The 13,937-nt window shown below is 37.0% G+C and overlaps 1 protein-coding gene across 1 annotated transcript in view; it reads right to left on the reverse strand.

Annotated features, from left to right (window-relative positions):
• LOC150079477 (late secretory pathway protein AVL9 homolog) overlaps nt 1-13,937 on the reverse strand; it is a 269,555-nt gene that overhangs the window by 237,426 nt on the left and 18,192 nt on the right. The window contains exons 3-4 of the mRNA XM_090383082.1: nt 4,521-4,606; nt 614-842 (exon numbers count right to left, since the gene is read on the reverse strand). Coding sequence (XP_090239208.1) covers nt 614-842; nt 4,521-4,606 — 315 coding nt within the window. The remainder of the gene's footprint in view (nt 1-613; nt 843-4,520; nt 4,607-13,937) is intronic.

A 13,937-nucleotide genomic window follows, 5' to 3' on the forward strand; every position in this document is an offset into this window, starting at 1 on the left:
CATTTTCTTAATGTTTGGCTGTTAAGGCCACATATAAGTCATAATTCGGTGTAGTTATTAGCAATAACTACACCAAATATGTAATCACAGGAAAGGCCTTCGCCTTTCCTGTGATTACACGTTCCTGCCTTCTAGAAATGTTTCCACTGTCTTGAGATGATACTTTCATAAACACTGAAGAACTTGGCAACTTTCATGTGTGGCTGCCTCACCTTCATCCTTCTATAATGGCTCTTTATCCACGATAGTCATACATATGGTATCTCTTTGCCATTTTGTACATTCCTATAAAAAAAAACATATCTGACACATTCACTTGCTCAGCAGGAATAAAAAATGGAAAATACCATTTAAGTTTGTTTCAGGCAGAAATGTCACATTTGCACACTGCAGGCATTTTAGGGGAATTTTATATAGGTTTCCAGAGCTCGTGAAAACTTACATATGAGTTTCTCCAGTTTTATGTGTGTGTCTTTTGTAACAAATAGTAGAAAATGTAAATTCCTTAACTTTATACACAGATGTATAATAGAAACTACTTTAAAACATTTCAGGAGATGTTCATTATATTTAAGTATAAATTTCTAGCACAATTATATCAGTGATTTCTTACCTAAAAATGCCTGCTGCCCATCCAGCATATCCTTTGTTAAACAGGCATTGAGATTTTTGAAAGTTTCTTCAAGGAGGGTGACTTTGCTGAAGTCTCGTTCACTAAAATAGGCATGTGTTATCAGTTCTAGCTTTGCTTGAACAATTCCATACAATGGCAGTTGACTGAGTACACATACACTCTTTTGTACCGTACCTCGTGTTATATCAGAGCTCTTGTTTATGAGTTGCTTGAAGAAAAAAAAATAGTAAATATTTAAAGAATGATTTAAACAATGTGATTTAAAGACTGATCCCAAATGTATATCTAAAAACAAATTTGCAAATAATTTTCATAATTAGAAAACACAACCTCTATTTCTCATCAAAATAAATAGTCAAATGGTACAAAACAATGATACAATTGAAGCTCTTTATAGTAACCCTCCTTTCAATGTCCAAACATGTTACATTGACCATGTGGTTGGTCCAGGCTGATCTTCCATACACCTAATGCTAATTTACACTCCTTTTAATGACCTTAATAGACAAATGAATTCTCTATAACAACCCAAAAATTTCCACCACTCTATCTTGTTCTTAACTTTTTTATTATATATTGTATTGATATTTGCATATTTGCATTTCAAAATGAAAGAATTCCAATTTATTCAAGCCTAATGACAAGCTTGCTGGCCGACCATGTATATCATTCAATGGCGATTTCCTATACCCATTGACAATTTCTCGTGCTCACTGGCATAATTAAATTAACTTCAAATAAAAGTTCATTTCATCATATGGTATATATAGAGTATATATAGATTGTATGTTTTTTGATATGCCAATCACAGACAAAATTAAGATTTTACAAGTTGTAATAACTGCATGCATTCTAAGGCTAACATTGCTAAATATTTCATCATTCTTAAGAGTATGCTGATCACCATTTTGAAAGAATAAAAAATACTGAAAGCTCAAAGAAATCTGCTGCACCAGATAGGATCAGAGCCTGAAAGGTGAAGTATCTGGAACTTCAAAAGGGATCTGCTGGAATGTCTGCAGAGAAGAATAATGAGATTAGTGAGAATGAAAGGGTATTCAGTGGCAAAACTACCATACTGCCAGGTCCACCACTGTGGAGGACCTGACAGATGATTTGATATGGTTGTTAAAGATTTATAGTTTTGCCACCAGGAACACTTACCCTTACCAAAAAAGATGTGAGTTCCATAAATTCAGTGTCTGGAAAGAGGGCACCTGCAAGGAGACCTGATTGAGGTGTTCTAAGGCTTTGAACGGATTGAGTAAGCTATATGTTGACAGCATCCTTAGTTTTACTCAGACAACACCCATAAGGGAGCACAGATTAAAATTGAGGAAGGATGACTGCAGGACAGATTGTGTAGAAATTTGCTATCAACCAAAGGGTAGTTGACTGTTAGGAAAAACTTTCATCTGGTGTTGTGGAAGTGGGTAATTTGAATAACCTGAAAGAAGAATTAAAGAAATTATTGGAGAGGATTACCAGGCGATGTGGGAAGGGTGTTTTGTTTTTTTTTCTGATGCTGTATAAGCTTGTTTCCTTGCATCATTTGCAACTACTAATATTAAAGCAAGGGTGGAGGGCAGGATGACTACCTATCCTCTCAAGTTGAGGTTCTGGATATTTAGATGTTGGGGTTGTAATAGAAAAGGAATTTGATAAATTACAGGATGTAAATTCCATTCTGATAGGACAGGATTATATGTCAATGACCACAGACATATAAGCTTATTTTATTTTTTTTTTCATTTCCTCTGACATGTCTTACACACTTTAATTTACATTTCCTCTAATGTACAGACATTGTAATTTGTTTCACAATGTACATCTAGCAGGTCTAGAAACAGAAGCTTTGGTTACTTCTAATGTCAAAAGAGCACTCATTATAATGTAAAATCGGTGCCTCTGTAGCCAGGTGGGCAGGAGCAGCAGTGCGTAGCACACGCTTCTTGATTAGACCGGGGTTCGAGCACGTGACCACCAAATATGGAGGATGCGGAAAGGTCAGGGAATGACCACCGCATATCCCTGGAGCAATATGGCCTTAGCTGCTAATGCTCCTAAAACCAAATAACAAACAAACAAACAATAATGTAAAATATAATCCACATTATAATGAACTTTCCAAGTCTTCCAAAAACCCTTATCACAGAATTCTCCTATATTTAAAGCCAGGGTTGGGTAACCTTTTTAAATGGCAGGCCAAATAAAATGTCTGTGAGGTACACACAAGCCAAATTTTTTTTAGCTTTCCATGATTTTTAGGATTATTAAAATGGTGTATAATTAAAAAATTGTCATAAACAGTTTTATGTAATTTATTGTAATATTTATACATATTTGTACATATAATTAATTTTATTAATAAGAAAAATGAAATACAAATTCGAGATAAAATTACAAAAATGTAATTATAGTACACAATTATAAAAAAAATTAAATCAAAAATTATTATAATTTCAAACATTTTATAAAACCTTAATAATCTTAGATTTTCAATTACGCATTGTGATAGGCTTCAATAAATACCTTCATAAAAATAAAATGGTAAATCCTCTCCAAATTATTTATTTTTATTAGCCACTTATTCACTGACATTTGTCATTGAAACGCACAATACACTTGCACTGCAGTCACATTCTGCAGAGCTGAGTCCAGGAGCCACTACTGACTGCATGCAAGTCTATGCCTGCTTAACAGTGTTGCCAGAAGCTATGCTTGCTTACCATTTGGCAACACTGCTTCAAATGAATTCAAATGAGTCCTTAAATGTCACTCAATTAAAATGTTAAAAACATTTTAATAATAGAAAATATAATAAAAATTACAACAAACAATTTCACAATATATATTCATTTATTATATATATTTTTAAAATGACAGAGAGCCGGATCATGCAAGTTTGCAAGCTGGAGTTAGCCCACACCTGCTTAAAGATATTATGCCCCTGGAGTCTCCTACACAAAAGAGAGAGAGAGTGTGCTATTTGTTATTTTTTGTTGTTATTTGGTTTTTAGAAGCATTAGCAACTAAGGCCATATTGCTCCGGGAATATGCGGTCGTCATTCCCTGACCTTTCCGCATCCTCCGTATTTGGTGGTGATGGGCTCGAACCCCGGTCTAATCAAGAAAGCGTGTGCTATGCACTGCTGCTCCTTCCCACGTGGCTATGGAGGCACCAGAGAGTGAGTGAGTGTGTGTGTGTGTGTGTGTACATTTTCAAGATTGTTTCAAATAATGTGTCCTGAAAAATCATTTACAATTACAAATTTTCAAAATTCCACAAAAATTCACTCCACATAGCTCCCAGAGGAAAACAGACTTCTCCAATTTAACACAGCAATTCACTTATGAAAGAATTAAAGATCTATAGGAAGATCAGCAATGCTATGTTTGTGATAGTATATGGAGTTTATAATAGATGGCAGCAGGCAAACAGATCTGAAAATTGTACTTGTTAGCCTCATTGTCTAGTTTATGCTTGGAAAAATATTTTCTGTATTCAGATCTAGATGTTTATGAAACTGGATCAAGTGATACATAAAGTGACATATAAGATATTACTGCATTTTTTTCCCAATTTATTTTTAAAATTCTGATTTTATTTTTTATAGTAATTTCACTAATGTCAGGCAATCAAGCCAAAAACAAGAACAAATTCATATTTAAAAGCATTTATGTACAAAGATTTCAATCTTTACAAATTTTCAACATTCCACAAAAATTCACTCCACATAGCTCCCAGAGGAAAACTGACTTCTCCAATTTAACACAGCAATTCACTTATGAAAGAATTAAATTGATAGTAATTCTAGATTATACTTCTCATAATACTGGGATTTACTATACTTTTTCCTTATTTATATGGCTTTTTAATACTTACTTCTGCATTCATCTGTCGATAACAAGAGATCCCATATATTGTGTTTCGAGGGTTATCCAGATCGGGAAGGTGAAAATATATGGTATCTAAATAAAATATAAGCATACATATAACCATGGTAATTTTAGAAGGAATAATGGAAAATTTTGTGCATAAATTATGAATATAGAATGCTAAAGCAACAATCTACCCAACATATGCTAAATATGTAAAATAATAATACAAACTATTTTTATACAAACATTTGTTTGTATTATTATTGTGCACCATATTACTGACTTCTTCAAGTAAGGCAAGGCCGTAACCAATGACCTGTGCAAGTACGTATAGACTATAATTGCAAAAGTATTTGGACACAAGTAATATGGAGTCTATTCAGGAAATAAACAACATGTAAATCTTATCTTTGACCTTAATACATAATAGCCATGAACTTGGTGGGATTACTTTCGACCTATTTATAGTGGTAGAGGGCTAATAATTAGCTTCACTTATCCTTCAAAGCAGCTGTCAGCTGCAGGGTGAAAGGGCAGCATGCATGATGATTGTAACCAGATACAATATTACAATTCACCCAAGCTCCATCACAATCAGTTCTGAAACTTGTGGTGTGGCCAAAACAATTCTGCAACTACTAAAACAAGATGCCCAAAATCTGGTTTTGTTGCTTGGAGCAGTATGCAGATTTCCTAAAAATACAAATACAAGTCATGGTTGTAATCAATACACAATGTTCCTGGTCCCAAACCACAAGAAGTGGCCCCCCACTTTTCCTGCCTGAAAACTTCACTGTTAGGGTGATGTACCCACAATGATTAGCATTCTCTAAAACCTACAAAACTTATGGAGATATTATGGAACAGAGTTGCACTATTGCTCGAGACAGTAGAGCAGTTCTGCTTCATAAAACTTCTTTCCATCATTGCAAAGGCCAAATAATAATGAGCAAAAGACTCCAATTGAAATGGGGTTTACACTGGTTTTCTCTATCACAGAAATTGAGAAACTGCAAAACTGTGTGGATGGATATACACAGCCATTCTTGTTAATGCATAGTACTCCAACCTCACAATTTATAGAGATAACTGCTGGAACCATGTAACCACTCTCTTCAAAAATCACCAATTCCTATCCTTAACCTGTAAGTAGGCACGAGAACAATTGTTCCTCCTCTAATTACATGGGATTACTTAGATCCCCAAGAGTCTACATTTGAAAAAGCAGCAAAAAATAATTCAAACTGTTCACTTTTTGATGCCACCATATTTTTAATCTTTTCTCTGAACACAACTTTGAAATATCCATTTTTTACATTATAAACACACATTTTTAATTAATTTTTGAAATAAAACTGCCTTTAGACCTGCTGGCAAGTGAAATGCAAATTTAAAACTGCACACTTCAGCAAATGCCTGTGATTGGACACCAACTTGTCAGTAAAAGGTGAGCCCAGTGCATGAAATGTGAAATGCGCACGTCAACAGTTTGATTCCAAATGACACTTGTGTCGTAAAGCCAGCTTGTTATCAATAATCGTGACAGATACCAATCAACAAATGCATATGATTAGGTTTAACTTAATTCATGAATTTTTCCTAATTGTACAGTAATTAACAAATATTTCTGGAATTTTCAGTGGAGAAATCAAAGGAAACATTTTGAAAAACTGCTATTAGGAATTTCAGCTATATGGGTGGAGTAGATGAAAAGCAAATTACTCTTCATCTACCACAAATCGCTGAAATATTTTCTGGGGATCTTAATTGACCCCATGAGACCAACTCAGGGCTTGTTTTTGTTTTGTTATTTGGTTTTTAGGAGCATTAGCAACTAAGGCCATTATTGCTCCGGGGATATGCCGTGGTCATTCCCTGACCTTTCTGCATCCTCCGTATTTGGTGGTCATAGGCTCGAACCCCAGTCTAATCAAGAAGCACGTGCTACGCACTGCTGCTCCTGCCCATCTGGCTAAGGAGGAACCCCCAGCTCGGGGTTAAGTACATGACCAGTTGAATTGACTTATTTTGAGTGGTAATGATAAGCAATAATGTAAAGAAGTAATGAATGCAAAAGTAATGCTAGGCCAACAAACTCACATAATTTCAAAGGATGTGTCAGGGTTAGTACACAATACTTAGTGTAAATGTGTACAGTAATGTTAGGAGTACTGTCAATAAAACAAGTAAGTTTGAACTCCTAGTTAGGACAACTAATGCCTGACATAAGGTTAACAAAAACTTGGTGTTACCCAGATATAGGAGATGATGAGCTTCACTATGGAGTATGTATAACATATTTAGGAAAGATGGGTGGCAAGGTAGGAGGGGGAGGAAATCATGCTTCTCAACAAAAGGAGTCTAAGTGCAACAAAAGCATTCCCAGTTTCAGAACTTATGCATGCCAGCAGCTAAAAACTAAAAGATCACAAAGAGTATGATGAAAGCTTCTCCATGGAGATGGAATAGACAAGTAAATGCAAGCGCCTTCTTTGTTTCTTACAGACTGGAGCAGGTGGAGTGCACTCGCCATGAGTACATTTTTTTTTTATATATCAACTAGACAATTGTTAGCTATATTAACTATGCTAAGGAATGTACTAGAGGCAAGAACATTCTAGGCCTGATCATCACCCATGATCTGGATAGCATCACAGGACTGACAGTACAAGAACTCTTAGCAGGGAATGATCACACAACTGTAAGTTGGACAATGAAGAAAGAGGCTACAGTTGTTAAACAACTGTGGACTTTAATTCCAGGAAAGGAAACTATGGAAGTTTAAGGAATATGCTGATATCAGGGGTAAGCTGCAGGCTGGCTGTAGGACAGGAAGCAGAGGATTGTGATTAATGATTACTCTTAGTATTGGGTTAGCGTTAGAACTGGAGTCTCTTGAGGATCGATGATGGGACTGCAATTGTTCCTGATTTTCTTAAATCACATTAAGAAATGGTTACAGTTTACAGGACATGATATCAAAATTTGCAGATGATATAAAAATTGGGGGAGTGGTTAATGACTAATGCCAAGCAGTACTCCTTGAGAATGGGATGGACTTCAGCGATGGTATACAAAAATTGATGGGTACATTTTACTGCTACAAAAGACAGTTTTACACTTGGGAAATAACTCAAAAATAACCTACACACTAAGAGGTGTATTAAGACTCAGACAGACACAAGGTTCTCCATGCAGTGTAGATAGGCAGCAAGAAGTCCATGGTGTACTATCAATGATTTATTGAACATTTTCTTGCAGAAATAGGGAAGCCGTAATCTGCTGTATAAGGCAATGGTAAGACTACACCTTGAACATTGAACTTCTTGAAAATGTCCAAAGATGGGTGATGCACTTTGTGAAATCAGCAAAAGGGTGAGGAAAGACTTTGAATACATAGGCTACAGAGCTTGGTAACTAAGTACCTTAGAAAAGATCCAATTCACATTTGAAATGAGATAGCAAAATGAATGAGGATAACATTTTCACAAGTTATAAATAATACTAGACCCAGGCAACATAAATTCAAATTACAGTTTTAGGCTGAACTGTAGCAAGTTTTCTCTTAACTTATTCCAGTAATTTTCTAAATTAGTATAAAAAGTTACTTCCGCAAGTAGTTGAGCTTGAAAAATTCAAAGATTAGCTGGATCAGCACTAATGTGGGAATTAAACTTGTAAGGTGTTTTACTAATTATGAAATGAAATATGGATAATATATATTTGCATTCCTTTATAATTAAACATATATATTAATATATATTGTTCTTTCACCAATCTCGTTGCCCTTCTCTCTACCTGTTCCAGCAGATCTACATCCTTCTTAAAATGAGGCCTCCAGACTTGTGCACAGTACTCAAGAAGTGGCCTAACCACTGGCCTGTAAAACAAGATGATCACCTCCTTATCTCTGCTAGAAAAATTCCTATATATCATTGATAAAACTCCATGAGCTGTACTGGTAGCTTGTCTGCAATGCTCAGAGAACTTCATATCAGACTGCACAATTACACCCCCCCCAGCTCCTTTTCATTTTCCACTACCCTGAATGTAATAACACACAGTTGGTACATTTCTCTGGGGTTACTGCTACCCATATGCAGTACTTTGCATTTGTCAAGGTTAAACTTCAATTGCCACTTCTCAGCCCATCTGCTTATTTTTTCTATATCTTGTTGGGGCAGAACACCTTCATTACTGCCATTAACCAGCCTGCCAACCTTTGTATCATCTGCAAACTTAGACATTAAGCCTGATATAACTTCATCAATATGATTAATAAATACAGAAAACAACAATGGGCCGAGAAAATGGGCTAATACATTAGCCCACGAAGCGTAGTCTCCACTGATAACCAATCTGTCTTCTTCCACTCAACCATCCCTTTATCCATAGCAGTAATTTTCCCCTAATGCCACACTGCTCCAATTTGTACAAGTCTTTTATGTGCAACAGTATCAAATCTTTCCTGAAATTCAAGTATATGATATCAAAATTATTTTTTTGCATCCAGTTTCCTTTTTCACACACTCTCTTAAAAAAATCATCTCGGCAAGCTTTGATATACGTTCCTGCGTGCTTCTAAAAGTAATTTATTTCAATCAACATGGCATAGTGCAAATTGAATGATTTCAAATACTCCATTTTTTCACCTTTCACATATATACTTTTTTCTTGGACTCAATACAGCCCACTTTAGAATAGTCACCACACTGTATATCATAATAGTGAAACAATCAGATTGTTACTGTATTGATATAACAACAATATAAACACTACTTGGTATTCTTTTACACAATTCTGTAGGAGTATAAATTAATATTAGAAGTTCTTTTATTAAGCCCATAACTATAAATTTATAGTAATACAAATGTGAATTTATAACACAACTGTATTGCAGAGTACATAACTTAAACTGGATAGTTTGTATTGCCATCAAATAAGTGGAATTAGTGTAATGTTATTATATTAATATCTCTTAGTTTTGTGTGTTATTTGAATTAAATTAGCCTAAAAACATGCCTCAGACTAGAACAGCAAAGCAAAGAGCTTTGCTGCTCTTTGCTTTGTTTTTGCATGTTTGAGTCCAATGTATTTTTCAGTGGTGGGAATGCTTTGGCTTAGGGAAGAACTGCAAAGGACAATTCTATGAATCAGGATTATATTATGTGCATTCGTTGCAAAGAGCATGAGGAAGTTAGTTGGTTACTTGGTTGTTAGGAGTTTTATGGCGCATCAGCATGTAAGCCTATTGTGTGCCAAGTCTAAAAGTATAAAATATAAAGATATAAAAGTATGCAGAAATATAAAAAATATATATATCTGATTAATATATTATAAACAAATTAGCATTAGCATTAGTAGAGGCATTTGATACAAGAAAGCAAGTTTATGCAGCATCAGCCAAAAAAAAAAAAAAACCCCACTTCCACTTCACCCCTCTGTTCATTCCAAATACCTGTCCAGCTGAGCCTTAAACTTATTTAGGCTATCAACCTCCACCACAAGGGATGGAAGTCTGTTCCACCAACCAACCACCCGCTGGCTAAAGGCAAATTTCCTCACGTCTATCCTACATCTGTCTTTCCTCAATTTGAATTTATGCCCTCTCAGGTGATTTTTCTGAGCTAGAGGAAGAATCCCATCAGCATTGAGCATGCTTAAACCATTCAAGGCTTTATACACCTCTATCAGATCACCTCGCTGGTGCCTAGTCTCCAGACACTGTAACTTGCAAACTTAAGCCTTTCTTCGTAAGAGCACCCCTTTGTTCCATTCACTAATCTTGTTGCCCTTCTCTGTACTCGTTCCAGCAGCTCTACATCCTTCTTGAAATGAGGCCTCCAGACCTGTATACAGTACTCTAGGTGTGGCCTGACCATTGCCTTATACAATGGAATAATCACCTCCTTATCCCTGCTGGAAAAATTCCTGTATATCATTGACAATACTCCATGAGCTACTCTTGCAGCCCGTCTGCACTGCTCAGAGAACTTCATATCTGCCTGCACAACCACCCCCAAGTCCCTTTCATTCTCTACCACTGTCAGTGTAGTACCACAGAGTTGATACGTTGCTCTGGGGTTGCTGTTTCCATGTGTAGTACTTTACATTTGTCAATGTTAAACTTCATTGCCACCTCTCAGCCCATCTGCTCAACCTTTCCAGATCCTGTTGCAGCAGCATAGTGTCAGTAGTGTCCTTGACAACCCTGCCAACCTTTGTATCGTCTGCAAATTTGACATTAAGCTTGATATACCATCATCAATATCATTTATAAATACAGAAAACAATAATGGACCCAACACTGAGCCCTGAGGGACTCCACTAATAACATTAGACCACGATGAGCAGTGTCCATTGATTACCACTCTCTGTCTTCTCCCCCTCAACCACCCCTTTATCCATAGCAGCAATTTGCCTCCAATGTCACACTGCTCCAATTTGTGTAGCAGTCTTCCATGTGCAACAGTATCAAAAGCCTTTCTAAGATCCAAGTATATAATATCAAAGTTATTCCCTGCATCCAGTTCTTTGTGACTGCATCATAATATCCAATCAAGTTGGTCAGGCAAGACTTCCCCTTAACAAAACCATGCTGTGTCTGCTAGTACTGAAGTATTTCTAAGTCTTGTCTAAAGATCCTGCAGTGCTTCTTTAACCAGTGCCTCCATTAATTTTCCTGGAACAGAAGTTAAGCTCACAGGTCTATAATTACTTGTGTCAGCCTTTGATCCTCCTTTGTGAATTGGGGTGTCACATTTGCACATTTCCAGTCTATGGGTACCTCCCCTGAGTCCAAGGAAGCTCTCATAATTATGGCTAAGGGTTTGCTTACTTCCTTTGCTGCCTCCTTTAATATAACTGGATAGATCCCATCCACCCCAGGTGCCTTTCTTGTGTTTATCTTCAACAGTTTCTCCTCCACTTTACTCCCAGTTATTTCAAGATTCTGTAGCTTACTGCTAGAGTTGAATACACCTCTGGCATTCCCCTTGCTGAATAACTCCTCATGTGTGAATGTCGATGCAAAATATTCATTTAGTTTGTTAGCTACCTGAGCAGGATCATCAACAGTTGATCCATCAATATCAAGTGGACCAATCTGATTCATCCCTTCCTTCTAGAGTTAACATAAGTAAAGAACTCTTTGCTGTTTTTCTTTGCATCCCTTGCCAAGGATTTCTCGTAATCTGCCTTTGCCTGCCTAACCTCCTTGTAACTTGGTTGCATATCAACTTGTATCTATCGTAGGCTTCTGTGTCATGTGTTAATTTGTAAGTATCCCATGCATTTTTCTTCTCTGCCATATGCCTCATTAGTTCATCTGACATCCATTTTGGCCTAAACCTTGAACAATATTTCTTAGTTGGTATGTAAGCCTAGTAGCTTCCAAGATAAGTTCTTTGAATGCTTCCCATTTTGAATTTGCTGTTGGTAACATCATCAGTTGGTCCCACTGTATAGAATTTAAATACTGTCTCAGTCCATCGTAGTCGCCTTTACGGAAGCAATAACCCTTCCCTTTACCCCTAATGGTAGTTACCTCTTTGAGTAAACCCACTTCAGCACACTTGTGATCACTGCCACCTAGTGGTTCGTTTATCTGCAGATTCTTAATGCATGAAGAATCACTGCTGATAATCAAATCAAGAGTATTACTCCCTCTAGTTGCCTCCCGAACATGCTGATGTAGAAAACAATCATCCAATAAATCCACAAAAGCCCTGCTAGTGTGTGAGTAACCAGCCCCCAAATTCCAGTCAATATCTGGGAAATTAAAATCTCCCATTATAAGACTCTCTGATTTACTGGCCCACTCTATTTCCCTGTACAGTTCCTTATTATACTCATCAGAGTCATTAGGCCTATAGCACACTCCTACTCTCAATTTTGATCTCCCAATGCTTATGTCACACCAAACTGACTCAACACTGCACTGTCCGGCGATGTCGACTGGCTTCACTTCCTTGGTTTTTATGTGTTTCTTAACTAATAGCATAACCCCTCCCCCTCCTATCCTGTCTATCCTTTCTGTAGATGTTGTACTCCCAAAATTGCAGTTCTGCATCCCTTATATCTGTGTGACACCACGTCTCTGATATCCCAACAATATCTGCCTTTGATGTTTTGAGCAATACCTCAAATTCATCAAATTTATTTACTAAACTCCTAGCATTGTGTACACGCAAGTATACCTGCACCTGTTTCTATTCTTAGCTACCCTAACACAACCCATGTGTTTACTTGTACCGCAATGGCTCCCAGCAGTCTCTGAAATACCATGCATCTTGTTTTCCAGGCTTCTGCTCATTCTAATAGAAGCAGTGCAAGAATCTCTTTCACCTCTGCCAGTGGCTACTGTCAATCTATTGGTCTTTGTCTCCCCCCAAGCTAGCAGTTTTCCGACCCACCTCACACTGCCTCGATAGCATCAGCAAATATTCTTGCACCCTTTCTATTTAAGTGTATCCCATCCCTGTAGAAGCAATCTCTCCTGTTAACAAGTACAGTCCAGGCTGAAAAAATTCTACCCCTTGAGCCTTGCACAATCTTTCCAGGGCCGAATTGATCGACAAGGCTCTCATCATATACTCCCTCCTATCGTGTCTGGCAGAATTGCAGACACTTTCAAATTCAACCCTAATTCTCGGCTTTTGTTCAACAGTGACCTGTACTTGTTAAGTAATTCTGCCGGTCTCCTACTCTTAATATTATTAGTGCCAACGTGTACAACTATATCACCTTTTATGCCCTTAAAAGATGATATTCGCTCTACAACGTCATCAACCTTTGCCCCTGGCAGACATACCCTGGTCCTGTTCCACCTATCTTTTTTTACAAAGCATGTTCCCCGTTTCCCTGACAATAGAGTCACCAAGAACTACTAGTTCCTTCGGGACCAGCGCATTCTGCCTTGGGGTTGTCTCTGTGTCACGCGATGCCCAAGTGCAAATGTATGACATAAAAACAGTTATAATATTAAATGTTAAAGTTATCTAAATAAAACTATATAGATTAATCAGTTGTAAAAACCTAAATAGATCTGACACATTGTCATCGTCCGACAAAATCTGCCCGAGTGTAAGGCTCAGACAAATGGGCAAAACATAAACGGTGTTCATTACTAAAAGACGTACATTCTACAAAATATGATATATAGTTAAAACTGCTTTAAAATGTCTACACACAGGACAATCATCTGCCCTCAGCAAATAGGAATGCATCAGGTAGAAGAATGTCCTATGTGTAGCCAAGCAAGAACTACCTTCCTCCCAGTGAACCCTGCACTGACTAGGATGCCAATGCACTATTACAGGCTTGATTTTGTTTAATTGTTGGGTAGGGCACCCATTCCAAGCTTCTTGCCAACGTGCACATAATTTTTTGTGGATTAATTGCTTGCAGTCTGTATATAGGG

This window comes from Mastigoproctus giganteus, chromosome 10 (genome assembly GCF_048544385.1).
Source record: "Mastigoproctus giganteus isolate SK-2022 chromosome 10, ASM4854438v1, whole genome shotgun sequence".
Lineage (NCBI taxonomy): Eukaryota > Metazoa > Arthropoda > Arachnida > Uropygi > Thelyphonidae > Mastigoproctus > Mastigoproctus giganteus.